The sequence below is a fragment of the Diabrotica virgifera genome, chromosome 9, assembly GCF_917563875.1.
Source record: "Diabrotica virgifera virgifera chromosome 9, PGI_DIABVI_V3a".
NCBI classification, from domain to species: domain Eukaryota; kingdom Metazoa; phylum Arthropoda; class Insecta; order Coleoptera; family Chrysomelidae; genus Diabrotica; species Diabrotica virgifera.
The window spans coordinates 92,827,748-92,852,511 of record NC_065451.1 but is presented as its reverse complement, the minus strand read 5'-3'; the positions used below and the strand labels follow the sequence as shown (position 1 = coordinate 92,852,511).

At 32.4% G+C, this 24,764-nt stretch overlaps 1 protein-coding gene across 1 annotated transcript in view; it reads left to right on the top strand.

The window, feature by feature from the left end:
- The first annotated feature begins 1,381 nt into the window (after window positions 1-1,381).
- LOC114334786 (uncharacterized) overlaps window positions 1,382-24,764 on the top strand; it is a 79,418-nt gene continuing 56,035 nt past the window's right edge. The window contains exon 1 of the mRNA XM_028284881.2: window positions 1,382-1,580. Coding sequence (XP_028140682.2) covers window positions 1,505-1,580 — 76 coding nt within the window. The 5' untranslated portion in view covers window positions 1,382-1,504. The remainder of the gene's footprint in view (window positions 1,581-24,764) is intronic.

The following is a 24,764-nucleotide window of genomic DNA, read 5'->3' as shown; positions in this document are numbered from 1 at the left end:
AAGTGCAAGTTGGCACCATGTCATCTTTGTTTCTTGAGATATCCTCTAACCACTCACCAATTTTCCAGCAAATCGATGTAGGTTCAACGAAATAGGAGGTAATAGCTCATATCCACCTTCAGTGACTGCACTATAAAGTCCTATGTCTTGGCTATCTGTGGGCAAATTTTCAGCCAAATCGATTATGATGTATTTTGGGAATGGAGGAAAATGTAAAAAACGGCATTTTAACGTTTTCCACACTATAAAATTTGATCAAAAACTTGTTTTGAATCAAAAAGCTTGTTATAATGCCATATAATGGCATTTTTGAGTCCCTTCTATTAAAATATTATTTTTTCCATTGATATTTTACGATAGAAAATGCAAAATTGTTTAACCCTCGTAAGGCGGTGCGGGGTGCAATTGCACCCCAGGCCTCGTTTTTCTCACCTATCTTTTTTAATAATTTTTTTTTGATTTTTGTCATTTTTTTTTATTTGCATTAAATTCAATTCTAAACACATTCCACCCATTACAGCATTTAAAAATCTGCGTTTACGTTTTTTTTTTGGAAAAATGAGTGTAGAGTGCAAATGGTGAAAATTTCATATTATCCGGAATTGGGCGTTTCTGATGTTCCGCCTGGAGCTAACAGAGCTACGGGTCAAGATCAGTGTTACTTATGTTAGAGAAAAAAGACCGAAAGTCCCGGCATAACTGTATTTTGTGTAAAAACTTTGCGTTGCTTACTCTGAGAAAAATTTCATGTGTTTGTCTTGCAACGATAATTAATTTTTTTAATCAAGAAATAATTACCTTGTTTGTAAAATTATGTTTCATAGTATAATATACAAGTTTTAATTATCTTTCAAATCAATTTCTCCAACGTTCGCATATAATAAAATGGATATACGGATGGGGTGCAATTACACCCCGCACCGTTGTTTACGTAACAATCTAAGCACCGCCTTACGAGGGTTAAAATAAACACCAAATCACTGTAAAATCGCATAAAATAACATTTAAAAAAAAGAAGAAGGATATTTTTTGACCATAAATATCTTATTTTTACGTCCCGCAGAAGCTATACAACAAGTTTCAGAAAAATCGGAGATCCAAAAGTTTTTGCCTGAGTGATTTGACATGGCATGCACCATAAGTACTATTTTGCTGAACCGCTGGGTGTTTGATTTTCTGATTTATATCAGTTTTTCCTAAATACAGTGTCTTGAATAATTACCAACAGTATTAACAAATTGATCCAATAAAATTGTGTGTCTTATTAATTTAAGTATAAGTACCATAATTGCTGAAACCGATTTTTCTGGGACAAACTTTAGTAGACTTTGCCTCGCCATGTAAGAATTAATTATCCAAATTTACCTGGTTTCTTAACGACACGCATTATATAACGAGCCACAAGTGGTGGTGGAGAGGTGAAAACGCAAAATCGCAATATACACTATAAATATCAACAAACGATTTTAAATGGTAATGAAAAGAGTTTAAAGAGTGGTTTACCATGAAATCGTTACTGCTAGTGATTTGTTGTTGCGCCTTTTACAATGTGGTCCAAGGAAGAAGCTTACAACAATTACGTAAGTGATGTTATTGTTAAATAGATTAATAACGCGTAATTTTTTTTCACCAACAGCATGATGGATTTATCTTAAGGGTGTAGACGCAAAATTTCGGGCCAATGCTTTACGCATTCATTCTATTCTATTTCGGTCCAGAAATTAACTGTATTGGTGTAGGATTTGTAAGCGAAATTTTTGATTATTATTGAGTAAATGTCTATACTGTTTTCGTCATGTAAGTAAAACTAATCAAGTATTTACTTAAGTGGATTTATTCTTATATCATAAAATTTAGATATGCTTTGAAAATTTAAATGAATAATATATATTTGGATACGATTAAAAATTAAAAACAAATGCATAACTACTAATGTACGAGTATATGTATGTCACTGTAAGTTGCAACCATATATAAAACTTTTTTATTATTGATTTTACGAAAAAAAATTATTCTTCATCAAAAGCTCTGCATGGTCTAAAACCTAAGATGTAGTCATCTGATATCAAGTTTTATCAATAGTATACGAGGGATCTCAAAAGATATGAATTTATCTCAAGGGTAAAGTACCTTTATCTATATATTTCACAAGATTTAAATTGAAAAGTGTTATTTCGAAAATTTGTTTGGACTTTATATTATTAGTTTTAGGAAAAAAAAGTTATTCTTTACAAAAAGTTTTGCACGTTCTACAACATTTATCTACATTTTTATATATGTAGAGTAAGCGCCACGCTAGTAGACACACGGATACCTATGTAATTGCTACGCTTATGGGCTAATCCGGCCCGTTCTCAAATGTGACTTTCATGTCTGTCATGTTATGTATGTCATGTATTTTATATAGGCCAAGAAATGAAGCATTTTGGCTCGCAATTTTTTCGTCCAGCATGGATTTACTTGAAATTTTCACATAAGTTAGGGAATAATAGCCCAGGGATCATTTTCTGTATCATACCGCTGTACGCTAAAACCAGGGGGGTGGTTGCTCCCCCATCTTGGGGGTGGGAATTTTAACCATGGAATTCGATGAAAAAAGTGATTCTAAAAAATTGTTTTTTACGGTTTCTTCGTAAAACTAATATTTTTCGAGTTATTCGCAGTTGAAATTAACAGTTTTTCGACGAAAAAATCGACTTTTTTAGAGGATATTTTGAGAAATATATGCATTTAATAAAAAAACTGTAAATATAAAAATTGCATCTGTTAGAATCAGAAACCAAATCCCTTTTTTATAATTTTTCTGCGACCAACACAAACCGAGATACGGCATGCTAAAAGTTAGCTTTTTCGTCAAATGCATAATTTCAAATATTCGAAGCCAAATAAAGGGGAAAACTTCATTTTTCGAAGAAAACATACATAATCTATTTTCAAGTATGCAATGAGACGTTTAAAAAAAAGTTTCTTGCATAAAAATTAAGCGACATGATCAAAATAACGTCGGCCCCTACTTTCTTCTGCGAAAAAATTAGTGAAAGCAACCCCCTAACTATTCTCCTAATTAAAATTGATGTTCACCCTTCTGTAATTATTTTTATATATGTATTATCAATACAATCAAGAAGTGACCTATTTAAAAGGCCTAATTTTAGAAAAATTGGAGTTTAAAGATAAATTGATTTTTTGCAATTTCGAATTTTTTACCCTTTTCTTCAAAATATCTCCGAAAATACAGGAAACACGAAAAATATTATACAATATTAACTTGTATCTTTTTTAATGACTAAAATTTCCCTGTGCATATTGGTAGGGGAGCAAAGTATGCTAAATGTGTAGTCACTCGAACGTTATGGAGACCTATTGGGTTGTGAAGAGTAGGTCCTAAAACCAAAAAAAGTTAAGTAAAATTTTCCATTTTAGTGGGCGCTTGCCATTTTTTAATTTAATTTTCCATTTCCAATAATCGTTTTTTCCTATTATAACGCCATCTATCCATAATTCGAAAAAATGTTTCGAATAAAAGTTACTTAATTTTACGTAAGTAATCCAAATCTGCAATAAAAAATGGGGGCTTCTATTTAAGATTTTAAAGTAACCCCCCACCCCACCTCCTTGGGTAGTCGTGTTTGGTGCCATTCGATAGATTTTGTAAAAGTATCGAATAAGTGTATTTTACAGTTTTTCGATCTGATGTTCATTTCGCGAAATATCGCGGGATTCGTATTTAAAATATTAAATTTACCCCCCACCCCTCTCCGTGGGAAGTCGTATTTGGTATCATTCGATAGATTTTTAAAATATATTGAGAACGTATTTTTTAGTTTTTCGATCTGTCATTTATTTTGCGACATATTCGCTTATTTCTTGTGAAATTTTGGGACTCACCCATTTCCTTACCCCCTGCTCAAATCGTCAGATTTTTGAAATATATACTCTTTTGCATGTACTTAACTTACCTTATCTTAATCTGACAATTTCGAGTATTTTTAAGGATAGATTTTTTTTTTCGGGCCCCCCTTAACGAACTCCCCTGTGTTAAGAGCCAATATATGGTAGAGGTTCATCTGCAGGGTACCAGGTTTCTCCCATATGCTAATCTGACGCGCTCGAGTAACTGCAAAAATCCCCGCTTGGGCTCCCCTACCATATATTTTCTCTACAGTATAAGACCTCTACAATATAAAAAAATATATTCTCTCGTATAAAACCTCTATTTACGAGCAAACACCCCCTTATTCGAGCTCTTTAAGCTCACCCCACTTAAAAACTAAGGGATCTTACGGAATTTAATTTACATACTCTTATAGCTCTTCAAAAAAACCTACAAAATCATGTTTAAAAAACTTTTTATCACCAAAATGAAGAAGCTATACATGTTTATAAAACGAATTTTTTTTTCAAAAAAATTCGAATATCTCGAAATTTCAAAAAAAAATGAAGATGGTGTCGGTCTCGATGAAGATGACTAAAAAACTATTTGTATTTGCATTTTTATTTGTAAATTCGTATTTTTGTGTAAATAAATCTTTTGTTTTTGTACGTAATTCTACTTTTTCTGTACAGATCTATTAAATTATTTATAAAAATTGCAATGTTATTAAGAGTGGTTTTTAAGGGTTGAAATGTTATGATATTATGTCCTAAAGCATAAAACAATCATTATTTAACCAATCAAAACCAAATTTTACCCATATTAAGGTTTACAATGTTTCCATATAATTTTTGACAATAGGGGTAGTTTACATCCCTAAAAATAATCAACGACTTTGAGCTTGATATAGAATATAAAGTAGGTACAGAGTGAGATTATCCTAATCCTTAATAATTCTTTTTGCATTCGATTTCTGAATGTACCATGAAACTTTGTGACAAATACATTCTTAAAGTGCATCTCAAACATAGAATAAAATAAATTCAGAACTCATCAATTATCGGTAAAATTGAGTTCAATTTTGTTACTCGTGGGTTTTTGGGTCTCTGAAAACGAATATGATATTGGAAGTGATCTCCGGATTACCTGGTGCCCAGATTACCTACTGTTTACCTCGTCTACTGTAGCTTTTGACAAATTCATTAAAAAATTAGTCAAATATCATTACTCGGGAGCTTTTTGGGGTCACTGAAAACGAATATAACGTCGAAAGTGATCTCCGGAGTACCTGGTGTCCAGGGTACCAACTGTTTACCTCGTCTTCTGGAGTTTTCGGCAAATTCATTAAAAAATTAGTCGAAAATCATTACTCGACGGTTTTTGGGGTCGCTGACGAGGTATATGACATCGGAAGTGATCTCCGGAGTACCACTGTTTACCTCGTGTTCTAGAGTTTTCGGCAAATTCGTTAAAAAATTAGCCAAAAATCATTACTCGGGGGGTTTTTTGGGTCGCTGATGACAAATATGACATCGAAAGTGACCTCCGGATTACCTGGTTTCCAGTGTACTTACTGTTTACCTCGTCTCTTGGAGTTTTTTATAATTTTAATAAATACTTAGTCAAAACTTGATAATTGGGTGTTTTTTGTGCTCGCTAAGAACGTATTTACATACTGTGCAACATACCAGTAGCCACATGCTGTGCCTTGGAGTTAAAATGGCCAGTGTCAATTTTTTGCGCTTTGTTTTGTCAATATTAAATTTTAAATAAAGCTGTACAAAAAAGTAAGATATTGACATTGGCCCTTTCAGCATCAAGCCACAGATATATTTTAAGCGGGAGATCGTATTTTTACTTTGTCTATTTTCTCCTTCTTCTCATACGCAGTGATACTATTGATTCTATAAAGATTCATCAATGCTACCAATAGAAGTTGAAGCGCCAAATAAAAAAAAATTAAAGCACTCATGGGAGTGCCGACAGAAGTGAAAACTTCTTATAGTATATAAATTACAAACTCAATGCTTTTCCACATCCAAAAAGAAGTGCTATAGCTATATTATATAAGCGCTGCGTACGTTCTATGGTATTTATGTATACATACACATCATATATATTATGTACGTACTAAATTTATTTCGTCAAAGTGATGACGGTCGCAAACTCAATATTTTTTCCTATCTAAACAGTGCACAACGTCCCTACAGAAGTTTTCACTTTAAAAATTTATTTCGTCCAACAATGACGGTGGCTAATTTAATACTTTTTCCCCATCTGAAAAGTACACAACGTCCCTAAGAAGTTTTCATTTGAAAAATTTATTTCACCGAAGCGATGACGGTCGCTAATACAACACTTATTCCCCATCTAAAAAGTGTATAACGTCCCTAAAAAAGTTTTCGCTTCAAAAATTTATTTCGTCGAAGCAATGACGGTCGCGATGACGGTCGATAATTCAAGACTTTATCTCCATCTAAAAAGGGCACAACGTACCTAAAGTAGTTTTCACTTCAAAAATTTATTTCGTCGAAGCAATAACGGTCGCTAATTCAATACCTCTTTCCCATCCAAAAAGTACATAACGTCCCTAAGGAAGTTTTCATTTGAAAAATTTATTTCGCCTAAGCGATGACGGTCGCTAATTCAACACTTTTTCTCCATCTAAAAAGTGTAAAACGTCCCTAAAAAAGGTTTCGCTTCAAAAATTTATTTCGTCGAAGAAATGACAGTCGCGATGGCGGTCGATAATTCAATATTTTTCTTCATCTAAAAAGGTCACAGCGTCCATAAAGAAGATTTCACTTCAAAAATTTATTTCGTCGAAGCAATGACGGTCGCTAATTTAATACTTTTTTCCCATCGAAAAAGTGCAAAACGTCCCTAAAGAAGTTTTCACTTCAAAAATTTATTTCGCTGAAGTGGTGACGGTCGCTAATTCAATATTTTTTCCCCATCTAAAAAGTGCATAACGTGGTTAAAGAAGTGTTCACTTCAAAAATGTATTTCGTCGAAGCAATGACGGTCGCGATGACGGTCTCTAATTCAATACTTTTTCCCCATCTAAAAAGACCAAAACGTTCCTAAAGAAGTTTTCACTTCACAACATTATTTCGCAGCAGCAATGGCGGTTGCTAATTCAACACATTTTCCCCATCTAAAAAGTGCACAACGTCCCTAAAAAAGTTTTCACTTCAAAAATGTATTTCACCAAAGCGATGACGGTCGCTAACTCAATACTTTTTCCCCATCTAACAAGTGCACAACGTCCCTAAAGAAGTTTTCACTACAATAATATTAGTATTATTATACGTTATTATACATTATAATAATACACGTACAAAATTTATTTCGTCGAAGCGATGACGGTCGCGATGACGGTCGTGAAATCAATCTTTTTCCGCATCCCAAAATAGATTTTACATTTATTTTAATTTAAATACTTTTGTAAAATTTATGTATACATACTCTTAATATAGATACGTACAAAATTTATTTCACCGTAGACATGACGGTCGCGATGACGGTCGCGAAGTAAATCATTTTTCCCATCCTAAAATAGGTTTTACATTTATTTTAGATTTAAATACTTTTTATATACAATTTATATATATATATATATATATATATACATACAAATAATATACCTATATAATGTATATATGTACAAAATTTATTTCTCCGACGCGATGACGGTCGCGATAATGGTCGCGAAATCAATCTTTTTCCCCATCCTAAAATATGTTTTACATTTATTTTAAATTTAAATGCCTCTACACAATTTATATATACATACACATATTATATAGCATAAGCGATGCTATATAATATGTGTATGTATGATGACGGTCGCCAATTAAATGCTTTTTCCCCTATCCAAAAATCGCAAAACATCCCTAAAGAAGTTTTCACTTCAAAAAAATGTGTTATTTTTTAAAGATATCAAATGAAACTCTATGACGTAGAGGCTGCTCAGATGATCATTTTTAATATTAAATACGTTCTCAGCGAGCACAAAAACCCCCAAGTACCAAGTTTTAAATAATTATTTATCAAAATTATCGAAAACTCCAGAGGTACTCCAGAGATCACTTCCAATGTCATATTCCTCTTCAGCGACCCCAAAAAACCCCCGAGTAATGATTTTTTACATTTTTTTTAGTGAATTTGCCGAAACTCCATTAGACGAGATAAACAGTAGGTACCCTGGGCACCAGGTACTCCTGAGAACACTTCAGATGTCATATAGCTTGTCAGCGACACCAAAAACCCCCGAGTAATGATTTTTGACTAATTTTTAAAGAATTTGCCAAAAACTCCACAAGACAAAGTAAACATTAGGTACCCTGGGCACCTAGTACTCAAGAGATAACTTCCAATGTATATTCGTCTTCAGCGACCCCAAAAACCCCGAGTAATGATTTTTGACTAATGTTGTAATGAATTTGACGAAAGCTCCAGAAGACGAGGTACACAGTAGGTATCCTGGGAACCAAGTACTCCGGAGATCGAAGATCACTTCCGATGTCATATACCTCGTCAGCGACCCTAAAAACCCTCGAGTAATGATTTTTGGCTAATTTTTAAATGAATTTGCCGAAAACTCCTGAAGGTGAGGTAAACAGTAGGTACCCTGAGCATCAGGTACTCCGGAGATCACTTACGACGTCATATTCGTTTCCAGAGACACCAAAAACCCCCGAGTAACAAAATTGAACTCATTTCCGCCGATAATTGACGAGTTCTGAATTTTTTATTGTCTGTTTGAGATGCACTTTAAGAATGCATTTTTTATTGCAGTTTTTTCAATATTCTCTCATGGCTATGGGTCACAAAGTTTCCTGGTGCATTCACAAATCGAATGCAAAAAGAATTATTAAGATCTGTTTTGTCGTTTTCTTTTCGGAGGTTTAGTGCTTTATTGCACCGACCATGAAGAAACCAGTGATGTGGGAGACAGGAAGAAACACACCGGGCCAAAATGGATGCAAATTTCCCAAGACGGAGAGCCATGGAAGAAGGACGAGGGGGCTCATACCCAAGGATGGATGTTTAGTGCTGATTAGATAGATAGAAGACGACATTAAGCCTATTCGCGCTGTATACCCCGAACGTACTCAGATGGAGAACGCCTGCGCATTACAAAATTGGACGTTCAAGAAGGTCGAATATTTCCCTCCGAAAACGTAATGCGCAGGCGATCTCCCTCTGGGTAAGTTCAGGATACGTTCAGAGCATGGTCCACGAATAAGTCTAATAATAAACACAACATGGCCGTTTTCACCTCGAATTCAAAACACGCCGAAACGTGTAGGCCAGGGTAATAAGACAAAAATATACCCTGTTCGTGACACTTCAGCAGCCAGGGTTCTGAAGCATTTTTTTCGACAGGTAATACCTATAGGAACAAATTATAACTATTTCCTGCGTAGGATCTGGCGGCCATTTTTATTTGTAAACAATTAACTGTCAAAAAATGGCATTTCCCCCTTTTTTCAAATCAACGGAAAACAGTGAAACTTATAATTTTTTTAGTACAAATATCTTCGAGATTATGGAAAAAGCTTTAAAATGACGTATTACAAAGTTTGACATACTCATATATTGTTAATATAATTGCGAAAAAAGTCGGAATTGCAAAACAAAATATTTTCTCAATAACTGTTGTACAAATTAGTGTACAGCTTTGAAATTTTTGTCAAATGAGGGTTCCTTGGTGCTTAATATGTGATAAAAATTTCAAAGTGATTCTTTCAATTGTTTAAATTTTATTCAAATTGTTTATCCCAGAGAGCATTGTTTTTGCAATAACATAAGTCAGAAAAAAATGACCTTAGAACCATTCCACTGGTGTCAAGTGAAAGAGCATGAGCTACATTTTCAACATGGTTTAAAAAAGTGAATAAAAAATGCATTTATTAGTAATAAATAATTATGTAAAAGTATCGTCAATTATTCTTTATAAACTTTTGGAATAACTTTTTCCAAAAAAATTAACTTTTTCACCCTGCTTTAAGTGCACAACTACCAAGTAATGTTATCTATATCATAATTGATAAAAAATTGTAATAAATATGTATAAATTCTTATAAAACAAAATAAAAAGTTTATAAGGAAAGATTTACGATACTTTTGCATAATTATTTATTACTAATAGTTGCATTTTTTATTCACTTTTTTAAACCAAGTTGAAAATATAGCTCATGCTCTTTTATTTGACACCTGTGGAAGGGTTCTAACGTCATTTTTTTTCTGACTTATGTTATTGCAAAAACAATGCTCTCTGGGATAAACAATTTGAATAAAATTTAAACAATTGAATGAATCGCTTTGAAATTTTTATCACATATTAAGCACCAAAGAACCCTTATTTGATAAAAATTTCAAAGCTATACACTAATTTTTACAACAGTTATTGCCAAATTATTTTTTTTGCAATTCCGACCTTTTTTCGCAATTATATTAACAATAAATGAGTATATCAAACTTTGTAATACGTCATTTTAAAGCTTTTTCCATAATCTCGAAGATATTTGTACTAAAAAACCATAAGTTTCCCTGTTTTCCATTGATTTGAAAAAAAAAGTGACTAATGCCATTTTTTGACACTTAATTGTTTATAAATAAAAATGGCCGCCAGATCCTACGCAGGAAATAGTTACAATTTGCTCTTATAGGTATAAGCTGTCGAAAAAACGCTTCAGTACCCTGGCTGTTCAAGTGTCATGGAAAAAACCTTATTACCCTGAAATAGATTTGCTGTTTGAAACTGGCGAAATAAAAAGTTGCAGTTTTGTTTTATTCGACACAAGGTTGTGTTTTGTTTTCATTTTGTCCGTTTGATGGAAAACCGCCATTAGACCAGCCTTTGTAATAATAACAATTTTTTGTTCGATATATGAAATAATTATTTATAAAATAGACTGTAAACGATATAGAGTAGTAATAGACTGGGAGATATTATACAGAAGTTCAGCCACGATTTTCTAAGTCCTGCCTTTTGCAATACTGGAAGGGTAGACGATGTACTTACAATCTGTGGAAACATCCACAAATTTCCTGTGACATTTTCCTGTAAAAATTAGATTTTCCCAAAAAATAAAAATAGGGTTTTGCGATGAATTTCTAAGTCCTGCCATATCCGTAGATAGACAGGATACTATCGATTTTATGAAGAAAATTTTTTGGGCAGGAGGGTTGCAAACGGGGTAACGGAGTATATATGTATACAAACATGTAAGGAAAATAATGAAATTTTCATGATTTTCTAAGTCCTGCCAACTTAATAAACTAAACATATTTATTTCAAAATGATCAAAAAAAATATTGGCATGACGTCTCCTAATGTTTAAGTATACTTGTCCCTTGGAAAATTCTGCGGAAAATTTGCACCCTGATTCCGTGATTTTCTAAGTCCTGCCTTTAAAAAGTTATAATACTCAAATACAATCAATACCTTTTCGGTACTCGGCAGGAAGGTTAAACGGTTCTTGTAAGATGGCAGGAGTCCTAGATTTGTAAGAAAATTCGTGAAAAAGTCAACGATTTTCTAAGTCATGCCATTTTGCACATGTTTCAAGACTCCTAATATAAGTCTATATACAAAGAGGCAGGATGGTTTTATGGTTATTTTGTATACAGGGTTGGGCATTAGTGTGGGCTAGTCCAATTACTCGTTTGTCGTAAGATATACGAAAAAAGTTATTTAGGTAAAACATGTGCCACAGATAGGACTATAATTTAACAGTATTTTCTAATATACAGGGCTACCCGTTTTCACAGGGTGACAAAAATTTATGTTTTTTTAAATGGAATACCCTGTATATTTTTACATTTTTGGATTCTACTCGATGTTCTCTTTAATAAAATATAGTGTTTCGAAATATTATACGAGGTAGTTTAAAATATAATTACGTTTTTTTTTAATTTTGTAGGAACATTCACACCCCATACATATTGTTAGTGATTTGATATCCAAACTTCTATTAATTTATGTTTAAACGATTTTTAATATAGTCTACTATTGTCAGTTAATAATACTATACCAAAATGTTAAATTTTAGTATACGGGGTTGGTTGAAACTTGAAACTCGGAATGACTATTTTCTGAGTTTTCTTAAATGGGACACCCTGTATTTTAGTATTATAATAAAATGATATTTTATGGTACCTTTTTATTTGCTAAGCATTTTCTATACCATATTTATATATTAATTTCGGCAGTAAATTGATACAGACAGATTACTCAGGTGGTTTTTGGGGTTTCTGAACAAGAATGTCACATTAGAACAGATCTTTACCTAGTGCTCGAGGTGACTGATATACACGCCATATTCTTAAATTTCGAGGCTTTCAGACACTAAAGTGATGCAAGTAAAATACTCGAAGAGTTTTGTGGTTGCTGAACTGAATACGCCATCAGAATCGACCCCGAAAAACTCTCTTAAATTCGAGATCAGTCACCCTGGGCACCAGGTGCTCCGAGGGTCGGTTGTAATGTCATATTCGTGTTCGTCCATCCCAAAAACCATCGAATATTCTGTTTTTTTTTAATTTATTGCCGATATCCCACGAAACTCCAGATGACGTACCTTAGCAGCAACTCTGGGCACTAGGTGATTCGGAGGTCGGTTCTGCTTGCGTATTCGTAACTCCATAAACCTCCCAAATAACAAAATTTTGCCCTTCATACACTGATTTTTACAGGTTTATGCACTTTTGGATGCATGTTATGCACTAAAATGCAATTTCCACCCATTTTTATATTATACACCTTTTCCTGATGTTATCCTGAACACAATGCAAAAAGTTGCAAGTAGATAGATGCTCTATTTAAAAATCGATTTATTCTGGTGTTGTTAGTGTTAGTACATTTTGCTATCAAATATAGGAAACAATATCAGGATAATATCTACAATATCAGGATAATATCCACCACTAACAACATACAGGGTGTCCAGAAACTCTAACAAATGACGACCGGAGATTCCTCAGATAATTTTAAGGCAATTTAACACAATTCACCTAATCTGAAAATGCTTCCTAAGGCAGATTAAAATAACATAAAACGTGAAACATGAGACGTGAAACATGAAACTTGAAATAAGAAACAAATAAATTGTGAAAAAACATTTGATTTCATGTGATATACTAATCGAAGAAACAAAAATAAAATTTGTATAGTCGACAATGGAAAGTTATGACGAGGTCGTTGCTGTCATGGCAAACCTTTATTACTGTCTAAGGGAGGCCGCAAATCAAAGAAACGTGAAATAAAAACATAAAACGTAAAACATGAAACAAAATAAATTGTGAAGGACGAAACCGTTTCATATTATATACTAATCAAAGAAACAAAATGAAAATTTGTATAGCCAACAATGGAAAGTAATGATGACGAGGTTGTTACTCTTGTGCCAACTTTTTACTACTGCCCAACATCATAACCATAGTACGTATTTGGTTGCAAACGAACTAAGTAATCATCTTCCCAAATTTAAATCATTTTATAGACTGAGTATTCAAACATCTACATTGTTTTATTGTGGGTCCTGGTTTAAAGAAAACTGATATTTTCTTATCATTACCTATTCGAGTACCTCTCCAGGTTATAATTGTACAACTCTTCGTCCTACTTTACAGCAGAAACCAATGCAATATTAAATTCTTGGTCGGAATTCATATTATGCACGTAATTAACTGTCCAAAACAATGAAACTGAAACCGAAAAATACAACACGATCTCTTTCCTGAAACAGATTTCACCAAGATAAAAATGTTTAATGTGCATGAATCACACTCGCTTCTTGTGTGTGCGGACTTCTATTTGTTTAGCTGTGTTTTATTTTCATGAAACGTGTTTTTCGTTTCATGTTTTATGTTTCATGTTTCTTTGGTGTGGGGCCTCTCGAAGATAAAAAAGTTTCAGGCACATGAATCACACTCGTTTCATTGGTGGGCGTACTTTTAAATAGACGGAGGCCTATGACCACTGACCAGTACTAGAAATTCACAATTGATAAAATCGATTCATCTCTGGAAGAGAAATAAACGTAGCAGTTTTCGTTTTTCTAAATAGAATTTTTCTAAATTCTTTTAAACTTAAAAAACCAAAAAACTAAAAATTTTTCACATCGATTTTTCTAGAACACTGCGTATTCTTCTGAGTTAAAGGAAAAGTAACTTTTAGTACAAAACTATCCCAGAATTCAATAATCCAGTGTCAGAGATGCTTAAAAGTTAGACAGAAAAGTTATTCGATAATATATCTGTTTCCGTACCCAAACGAACCCCTATGACCGGTACTAAAAATTGACAATTGATAATTGACATTTGACAATTGACCTCTGGAAGATAAATAAGTGTACCAGTTTTCATTTTTCCAAATAAAAGCGTTCTGCAGCTATTTTAAAGAAACTAATTACAAGACTTCGATATGCTTCTTCTAGACGAAGCATATCGAAGTAGAGGTCGTCCGCCAACCAGATGGTCTGGTGACATTTGTAAAGTTGTAAACGGTTTTAGCTAGTGTTTTTTAAGCATACTCGACATGGTATGACTCAAGAAAAATGTGATGATATGAATATGTTTGTATAACACCCTGAAATAATTTTACAGACAGATAATTTAATTTTTTTATACGAAATAACTATACAACCATCCTGCCTCTTTGAAAATAGATTTATATTAACCTTCTTGAGATATGTGCGAAATGGCATGACTTAGAAAATCGTGTAATTTTCCACGAATTTTCTTACAAATTTTTTAACTATATATAGTAAAAAAGGTGTAACTAAACATCCTGCCATTTTGCATAATGTATACTGAAATTATTTATTTTGTAACAAAATTTATTTTATGACTTAGAAAATCACGGAACCAGAGTGAAAATTTTATACAAAATTTTCCAAGAAACAAGTGCAGTTAAACATTAGGTGACGTCATGCCAATATTTTTTTTTGGTCATTTTGAAATAAATATAATTAATTTATTAAGTTGGCAGGACTTAGAAAATCATGAAAATTTCATTATTTTCATTACATGTTTGTATATATGTATACTCCCTTAGTCCTTTTGCGACCGTCCTGCCCAAAAAATTTTCTTCATAAAATAGATAGTATCCTGTTATTCTATGGATATGGCAGGACTTAAAAATTCAACCTCAACTCCCAATTTTTTTATTCATGGAAAATCTAATTTTCACAGAAAAATGTCACAGGAAACCCGTGGATTTTTTCACAAATTGTAAGTACCTTCTCTAACCTTCCAGTATTGCAAAGGGCAGGACTTAGAAAATCGTGGTTGAACTTCTGTTAATATCTCCCGGTTTATAAGGATCTGTTTTCAGGTGGATGTGAGAGGTGGCATTCAGATTTTTGCGGATAAAGTTACGTGATAACTTTGTTAATAATAATTGATTTATGCTCCTTCTCAAATAGGCCCGGAACATTAAAAAAAAATATTTAAAAATTTCAAAAAAATTTGTTTTTTTCCTAATTTTTTCCTAATTTGCCAAAATAAACAGTATTACCAGAAATGAACATTGTTTTGAACTGCGCCAGACGTGCCAGAAAGTTTCTAGCATTAAAACTAAATGAGTTACGCTCAAAATAAAGTTGGCCCCATTTTTTTGGAAAAAAAATCGTAAAAATCTCCCCCTGTTCATTACCCCAGATGAAATTAATGCGTACCGTTTTACCATTTACATAATATGTATGTGTATTCTATACGATCTGTAGGTCTGACCGGTTCGAAGTGCTTATTTTTGAAAAAATTTGGTTTTACAGTAAAAAAATGTTTGTAAAAATGCTGTTTTTTTTTTTCAAAATACCTTAAAAAGTATTAGTGATACGAAAAATCTTAAGGAGTAAAAAATGTAGGTTTTACTTTTATAAATATGCTAGTTTCATTTTTTTTAGTAAGACAAAAAATGGTTAAACATTCAGTTTGCATACACTCGTGATTAGTAATTTGTTCAAGCCCTTTCAACTGTAACCCTTTCAAAAATAAGCAGTTTAAGCTGCTGAATCTTACAGATTATATAAAAAATACATACAGTTGAGTCCACGAGTCTTTACCCGTGCGTCATCATTTAAAGCATACGAAATAAGTCGGAAATCTATTTCACGCAACAACAACTGACAGAAAGTGGCTACTGTTCCGATTACGAGTTTTATTATAAAATTTGACGTTATCAAATATATAGAATGTCAAATGTAAGTTTTGCTTCAAAATTTTTGTGCAGAATTACAGCTACATTTGAAGTAGCTTAATAAATTCTTTTATTATTATTGATTAATAAATAAATAAACAATTTATAAAAAAATTCAATAAGATATTTTATTTTTGTTATTTTATTCACTTTGACGGAAATCTAAACACAATCATTTCTTTTCTGTGTGAATGACGTTAGCTTTGTATGTTTTAAATATTAATTGCCAAAATATAATTATTTACCTTAAAATTTCAAAGCCCAATATAAAATTAGTTGTGAAAACAACTGTTTGTGTAATAGAAAGAAACTTCAAAACGCAAAAATTCGACAAAAACCGCAAAAAATTCAACTGACTGACAGCCATAAAAGTAAACAAAGCAGAAACGTCAAACAAATTGTGCTTAAAATATGAAAACATACCGAATCGTCTTTTTTTGTACCTATCTCTTTTCAATGCACTGAGTCTAGATGGTTCATAAAAATAACATGTGTCTTTACTTAATAACAAACGGCAGCTGGTTTGTCATGAGTTTCATGCGTGGAAGAGAATGATGCTAAATAAAAATTATGTGTTTTAGTTCGCCAGGTATTAATGACGCACGGGTAAAGACTCGCGGACTCAACGTAAGTAAAGTAAATTGTTTGTAAAGCGGTATAGTCTGGGCTGATTATCGGAGAATAGGCCATTTTTTGGGAAAAGTTATTTACCAGCAATTTTATTGCTGGAATCGAAACTTATGATTGTATATATTAATAATAAAGATATGCAAAGTCCGCAGATAGTGTGCTACTTTTTTTATAAACAAAATGGCGCCAGAAAATCGTGTTTTTTCAATTTTTGCTCTATAAGTCCAAAGATTTTAACTTTAGACCAAAAACACTCAAATAAAAATTCACCGTAATTAAATTCTGCATAGAGACGTGTTTTTTCCGATTTACTTCGACGAAAACTTTCCCCGGAAAAAGCGGTTTTTTTCCAACAAAATCTTTAATTTTCAACTAAACTTTTAGATAAGTAGTTGTTAATGAATAATTAAATAACTTGGTAACGTAAAAGCCCTTTCCATATATTATATTATAATTCCAGAAGCCGATGGAAATTGAATGAACAGTTTAGCAACAATTAAAATGTTAATTAAAAATTTACGGTAGCTATAATAACGACAATAATTATGATGCCTAAGAATAACTATATTTTTTTCATAAAAAAACACTATACCTATCTAATGCACTTTACAGAATTGAAATTGGACTATTTAAGCGGCCTCAGGAATATTTTAAAATTATAAACAATTTTTTGGCTTATAAACAAATAGAATATCTCAGAAAATATTAAACTAAAATAAATTATGAAAACGGTATTCGAAAGGCAGTGGCAGGACGCTTCTTCTAAAAGAAAAACGTTTACTTATGACGAGTGGTTCCTGAGATACAACCGGTTAAAGTTGACCAGAATTTACGGCAAAGATATAAACAATAGGATCATAATTCTCAAACCATCACCTTTTTATTTTTGTCCTCTTTCTCCACACCAATTTTCATATATTTAAAATCCTCATAACATATATTATTATAATAAAAACTATCGATAATACGTGTGAAAATTGACAAAAATAGCAAAATTCCAATCAAAAATTAGGTTGGAGAAAATGTAACCCTCAAAGTTCAAAAGCGGTATACGTTAAAAAAATGCATTTTCTCGGCTTCGCATGGAGCAATTTCCTTCATTCTTTTTTTGTTCCCAAGTAACTCGAGTAGAGCCATCGAACTAACGCATTATTAAATGTCAAACTTGCTTTTGTTTTGTTATAATAAATTTATTTATTTATTATAACACAATATTTTAATTTGTTTAAATAAAAATTGTTTAAATAATTATACAGCTTTCAAATGCGAATATTTATGTTTTTAACTTTAAAAGGTACACTTGTAGTAAGTTTATCTAAAAAAAAACCTACAACTGGAAAAAATATGTAATTTTCTGTTCTTATAAATAAATTAATCTATTATAACAAACCAAAAGCAAGTTTGACATTTAATGATGCGTTAGTTCGATGGCTCTACTCGAGTTATTAGGGGAAAAAAAAGAATGAAGGAAATTGCTCCATGGGAAGCCGAGAAAATGCATTTTGTTAGCGTATACCGATTTTGAACTTTGAGGGTTACATTTTCTCCAACCTAATTTTTGATTGGAATTTTGCTATTTTTGATGTCTATTAAGCCAGATCATCCATTTCATAAGTCCATATTTGTAATAGTTTCATATTTTTTTGCTAATTTTTTGCTAATTTATTACCACAAAAACAAATTTTTTGCTCCACCCCTAACCGAGAAACAATGGTTGATGTAGCTTAATATTATGTCACATCATCGATAGCCATATCTGGCGAACCTAAAGAGCTAGAAAATCGTACGACGCGGCATATTTTTTTGCTAATTTATTGCTGTCGATCTGCATATGCAACATACCCCAAAACCACCCCTGCTTCCCTTACAGCTAAACAACACCCCCAAAAAACAACGAAAAATCTTGAAAAATGATTTTTGTGATATAGTTGACGGTTGATATTTAATTGCTAATTTTTTATTGTCATTAGCCGTAAAAAACAAATTTTTTGCTCCACCCCTAACCGAGAAACAATGGTTGATGTAGCTTAATATTATGTCACATCATCGATAGCCATATCTCGCGAACCTAAAGAGCTAGAAAATCGTACGACGCGGCATATTTTTTTGCTAATTAATTGCTGTCGATCTGCATATGCAACATACCCCAAAACCACCCCTGCTTCCCTTACAGCTAAACAACACCCCCAAAAAACAACGAAAAATCTTGAAAAATAATTTTTGTGATATAGTTGACGGTTGATATTTAATTGCTAATTTTTTGCTGTCATTAGCCGTAAAAAACAAATTTTTTGCTCCACCCCTAACAGCCGTATTTTGATCCAAGAAAAACGAAGTTTACAGAAACGAAAAATGCAAACGATTTAAGACGACAAAAATTTAGGATTTTTAATTATTTATTAAAAGTGCTCTTCAGATGTAAGGGTAGCAGGAGACGTTTTGGGGTATGTTGCCTATGCAGATCGACAGCAATAAATTCGCAAAACGATATGCAGCGTCGCGTCGTACAATTTTCTAGCTCTTTTGGTTCGTAAGATATGGCTATCGATGATGTGACATAATATTAAGCTACATCAACCATTGTTTCTCGGTTAGGGGTGGAGCAAAAATTTTGTTTTTTACGGCTAATGACAGCAAAAAATTAGCAATTAAATATCAACCGTCAACTATATCACAAAAATCATTTTTCAAGATTTTTCGTTGTTTTTTGGGGGTGTTGTTTAGCTGTAAGGGAAGCAGGGGTGGTTTTGGGGTATGTTGCATAAGAAGATCGACAGCAATAAATTAGCAAAAAAATATGCCGCGTCGTACGATTTTCTAGCTCTTTAGGTTCGCGAGATATGGCTATCGATGATGTGACATAATATTAAGCTACATCAACCATTGTTTCTCGGTTAGGGGTGGAGCAAAAAATTTGTTTTTGTGGTAATAAATTAGCAAAAAATTAGCAAAAAAGTATGAAACTATTCCAAATATGGACTTATGAAATGGATGATCTGGCTTAATAGACATCTATTTTTGGCAATTTTCACACGTATTATCGATAGTTTTTATTATAATAATATATGTTATGAGGATTTTAAAGATATGGAAATTGGTGTGGAGAAAGAGGACAAAAATAAAAAGGTGATGGTTTGAAAATTATGATCCTATTGTTTATATCTTTGCCGTAAATTCCGGTCAAATTTGACCGGTTGTATCTCAGGAACCACTCGTCATAAGTAAACGTTTTTCTTTTAGAAGAAGCCTCCTGCCGCTGTCTTTCGAATACCGTTTTCATAATTTAATTTAGTTTAATATTTCCCGAGATATTCTATTTGTTTATAAACCAAAAAATTGTTTATAATTTTAAAATATTCCTGAGGCCGCTTAAATAGTCCAATTTTAATTCTGTAAAGTAAATTAGATAGGTATAGTGTTTTTTTATGAAAAAATTATAGTTATTCTTAGGCATCATAATTATTGTCGTTATTATAGCGACCGTAAATTTTTAATTAACATTTTAATTGTTGCTAAACTGCTCATTAAATTTTCATAGACTTCTGGAATTATAATATATACGGAAAGGGCTTTTATGTTACCAAGTTATTTAATTATTGATTAACAATTACTTATCTAAAAGTTTAGTTGAAAATTAAAGATTTTGTTTGAAAAACCCGCTTTTTCCGGGGAAAGTTTTCGTCGAAGTAACTCGGAAAAAACACATCTTTATGCAGAATTTAATTGCGGTGAATTTTTATTTGAGTGTTTTTGGTCTAAAGTTAAAATCTTTGGACTTAAAGAGCAAAAATTGAAAAACACGATTTTAGGGCGCCATTTTGTTTATAAAAAAAGTAGCACACTATCTGCGGACTTTGCATATCTATATTATTAATACATACAATAACAAGATTCGATTTCAGCAATAAAATTGCTGGTAAATAACTTTTCCTTGTATTTTGCTAATTAGCCCAGAGTAGTAACGATTAATTTCATTTGGAGTGCTAAACAGAGTAAGATTTTCACGATTTTTTTACCAAAAAAAGGGGGACATCTTTATTTTGAGCGTAACTTGCTTAGTTTTAATGCGAGAAACTTTTATAAAAAATAAAAACAAAGCTTTTTATTTTTAACACTTACCTACAAGTTTAATGGGGTTTTCCCGAAAAGTTATTTATTCTTGGTTATTTTACGTTAAAATATTCTATTTGAAATTTGACGATTAAAAAAGTATTTTTCATGAGCTACAACTTTGCTTTTGCTGGGTCTACAGACTTCGAGTACACAACTTTTTTCGCATTTTTCTATGCTACATTTTTGCTAAGAACATTTTTTCGATAAAATACTTAGTTTTTGAGTTGTTTGTGAAAATCCGACTGAAAACCTTTTTTCTTTTCGAAAAATAAACATTTTCAATCGCAAATAACTCGAAAAGTATTGACTTACTCTAAAAAACACTATAGAACGAAAGGTGCTTAGAATTAGTCAGTTTATCCATTTCCGGATTTATTTTAAACTTACGTTTTTTCACCCCCGAGAAGGGATGACTGTCACCTCACAAGTAAACGCAACCAACGACACATGTTCAACTTTGAAGTGGGGGGTAAGTAAAACCTAAAGCCAAATTTTCATGCAATTCGAAGATGACCCTGAAAATTACACGGTATGTCCGTATTCCCCACTAGGCTTTTTTCATAAATTTATATAATGAGATTTATTTTTTTACATGAGATATCCAATGTAGTTTAATTTATTTTTGATAGGATTGTGCCTATTAGTTATAGGTTAGCCTATATATCTATAAGTTTGTCTTTAAGTCTTCAATTTGTGTTATTTTGTGTTTCCAGTTATGTTTCTGTATATTCTATGAAAAATTTACTATATTAACCTCACTTAATTATTTTTAAAAATGTTAATATGTTGTATCTGGGTTACTAGTGTCAATATCTAATTTTTAGTTATTAAGAGAATAATATCGTGGGCGTACTGGGAAAATCTACTAACTCACAAAACTAGTTTTGAGAAAAACGCATTTAAACATTATTATACATTATGGCTTACCTCTTAAAAATCGGATACACTGGCTGTTCAAGTTTTGGTATCTGGATATGATTTTGAAGGATCCACAAATGGTGTGCACATACACATATAAAAAAAATATTTTAAAAAACATTATTTAAAGAGTACATGTGAAAAACAAGGAATGTCACTTTTTCATTATTTTTGGCTGTTCTTGCCATTTAGTAGCAAAAACTGAGTACTATCGACTAGGCTATCGATTCAAGACAATAAACAGAAAGATTAGTCTATATAAATTTTTTAAGCATTATTTATATCCAGTCGAAGGACCAGAATTGTCCGCACGCCACTGGACAAAAATAAGGAATGTTAGGAGTTTTTTGGTGCATTATTAAATTAATAAGTTATTATAGATTCACATTATATTTAGATTATAGAATAAAAATTGGTATAATTCTGCTAGGAAATTAAGAAACTCATAAGTAGATTTTAGGTGTCATAAGAATTAAACCTTTATTGGTGTTTATCTCAATATGTATAAAATGTGACATTTCTTGTTTTTCCCCTGTACTCTACATTTTATTCATAAAAACTTAGAAAAAATTGGAGTTAGTTGATTTTCTTTGTCATTGAATGTACCGCTTTAAGCACGGTGGATGACGAATTTGGAGATATAAGGTTTTTCCTGTTAACATATTGATGTTTGTGAATTTAATGGTATTAAAATGTTAAAATTGAAAAATATGGAGTTAGTGGATTTTCCCAGTACGCCCACGATATTTTCGTATATAATATAACATAATGCTGTGGCCACACTAGCGTCTTATGCCGTTAATTATCGCGTTATTTGCATTACCAAGATGGCAAATAATGCTATAATTAACGGCATTAAGGCGGCGTCAGACATGCGGTATTTGGCAAATACTGAACAAGTGCTCGCTATTTGCCTATTAGTGTGGAGGGGTTGCTTGCTATTTGGCATTGACCAATTTTAGTACTTGTCGAATATTTGTCGTGTTCCCGTACGTTGTCAGTATTTTCAACACTTCAAAGTAAACAAATATTCGCCGTTTGAATATTTTTATTGTCATTTACATATTCGTGCAAGCATAAGCAAGTTTTTAAATGTTGGGTTAAAGTTTATATCGTTTATTGAAGTATTTTACTTATTGCTACAGAATGTAGAAAATTTGTTGTTCCCACAGTGATTCGATACACGAAAAATCTTGAATATGTGGTGCAAGGTGCTTGCCGTTTAACGAACACTTTCATGAGCACTCAAATATTCGATATTTAGCAAGCACTTGTTCAGTATTTGCCAAATACCGCATGTCTGGCGCCGCCTTTAGACGTTAGTGTGGCCCCAGCATAAGAGAGAAAAAATAAAATAAAAATTTTTATTTTTAATTCAGTTGCAATGCGAAAGCAAAACAATCTTACTTTTCAATTAGAATACGGAGCGCAGTCCAGTCCCTTGAATCGCGATTTTCGGCTCTTATTGGAGCCTCATCGGAAAGAACGTAGGCTTGTTCTCCATATCCCAATTGATCCGCACTGAGAGGTTTTCCCGCCCATTGCAACTGAAGTGAAAATATTAGGTGACTAATTAAAAATAAAAATTTTTATTTTATTTTTATATTGGTCTTTACTCCTTCGAGTAACTAGGTCCATTTTCTGTTGGAATTTACCAGCTGAACAGACGGGGTCGTGAATTGTAAGTTTTTTGAATTCCCTCTTGTCTTCTTCGCTTCAGCATCCATTTGGCTTGCAAATTTTAGAAGCCTTTGAGGTGTTACCAAGGAAATGGACCAATAAGTTTTCGATTTAAAAATCTTTTAGTAATATTTTAATATTTTCTAAATATTATTAATAATGCTATTAGGATCGAAAACTTCATCTTTTAATTGCTAGATGACGCTAGTCACCTAATATTTTCACTTCAGTTGCAATGGGTGGGAAAACCTCTCAGTGCGGATCAATTGGGATATGGAGAACAAGCCTACGTTCTTTCCGATGAGGCTCCAATAAGAGCCGAGAATCGCGATTCTAGGGACTGGACTGCGCTCCGTATTCTAATTGAAAAGTAAGATTGTTTTGCCTTCGCATTGCAACTGAATTAAAAATAAAAAAATTTTATTTTATTTTTATATTGGTCTTTACTCCTTCGAGTAACTAGGTCCATTTTCTGTTGGAATTTACCAGCTGAACAGACGGGGTCGTGAATTGTAAGTTTTTTGAATTCCCTCTTGTCTTCTTCGCTTCAGCATCCATTTGGCTTGCAAATTTTAGAAGCCTTGGAGGTGTTACCAAGGAAATGGACCAATAAGTTTTCGATTTGAAAATCTTTTAGTAAAAATTTAATATTTTCTAAATATTATTAATAATGCTATTAGGATCGAAAACTTCATCTTTTAAGAGAGAAAATTTTGCCGGCAATATTTTCGACTGGTATGAAAGTTTGTTGCCTGACAATTTTCGCGAATTAAATTTTGATAGTTAAATCACGACACGTCAGTCGAGTGATTTTGTCAAAATTTCATAAGCAAAAATTAATTGCAAAAAGGCAACAAACTAATTATTACCAGAAGAAAACCAGAAGAAAATTTTGCCGGTAAATAATTTTCTCTCCAATGATATTCGACAAGACTACTTCACGAGACAATTAATGCACCATATCAACGAAACATAATCTTTATTTATTTATTTGTTAACAATATTAAATGTACAATTATTATAAACTATAGTAGTTTCCCATTCTTTTCTACCAAAGCATGATTTTGTCTATTATTAACCTGTAGCATTTGGGAACTCGGAGGTTCAGCTTCACTTGTTGTTCTGAGATTTTCGATCAACTTCTGGTGGTGAGTGGAATCCAGCTGCAGATATGATTTTAGAGCATTTGAGTGACCCGTTAATTTAATTAAGTCCTGTTCAGAAACACCTTGCTTGAACAAGGCTGACACAGCTGAAGATCTATGAGAATGGTTTGTTATTTTATGTTTTTTTGTGTCTATTCCAATGTTTTCAGCTGACATTTTTGTCCACTTAGAT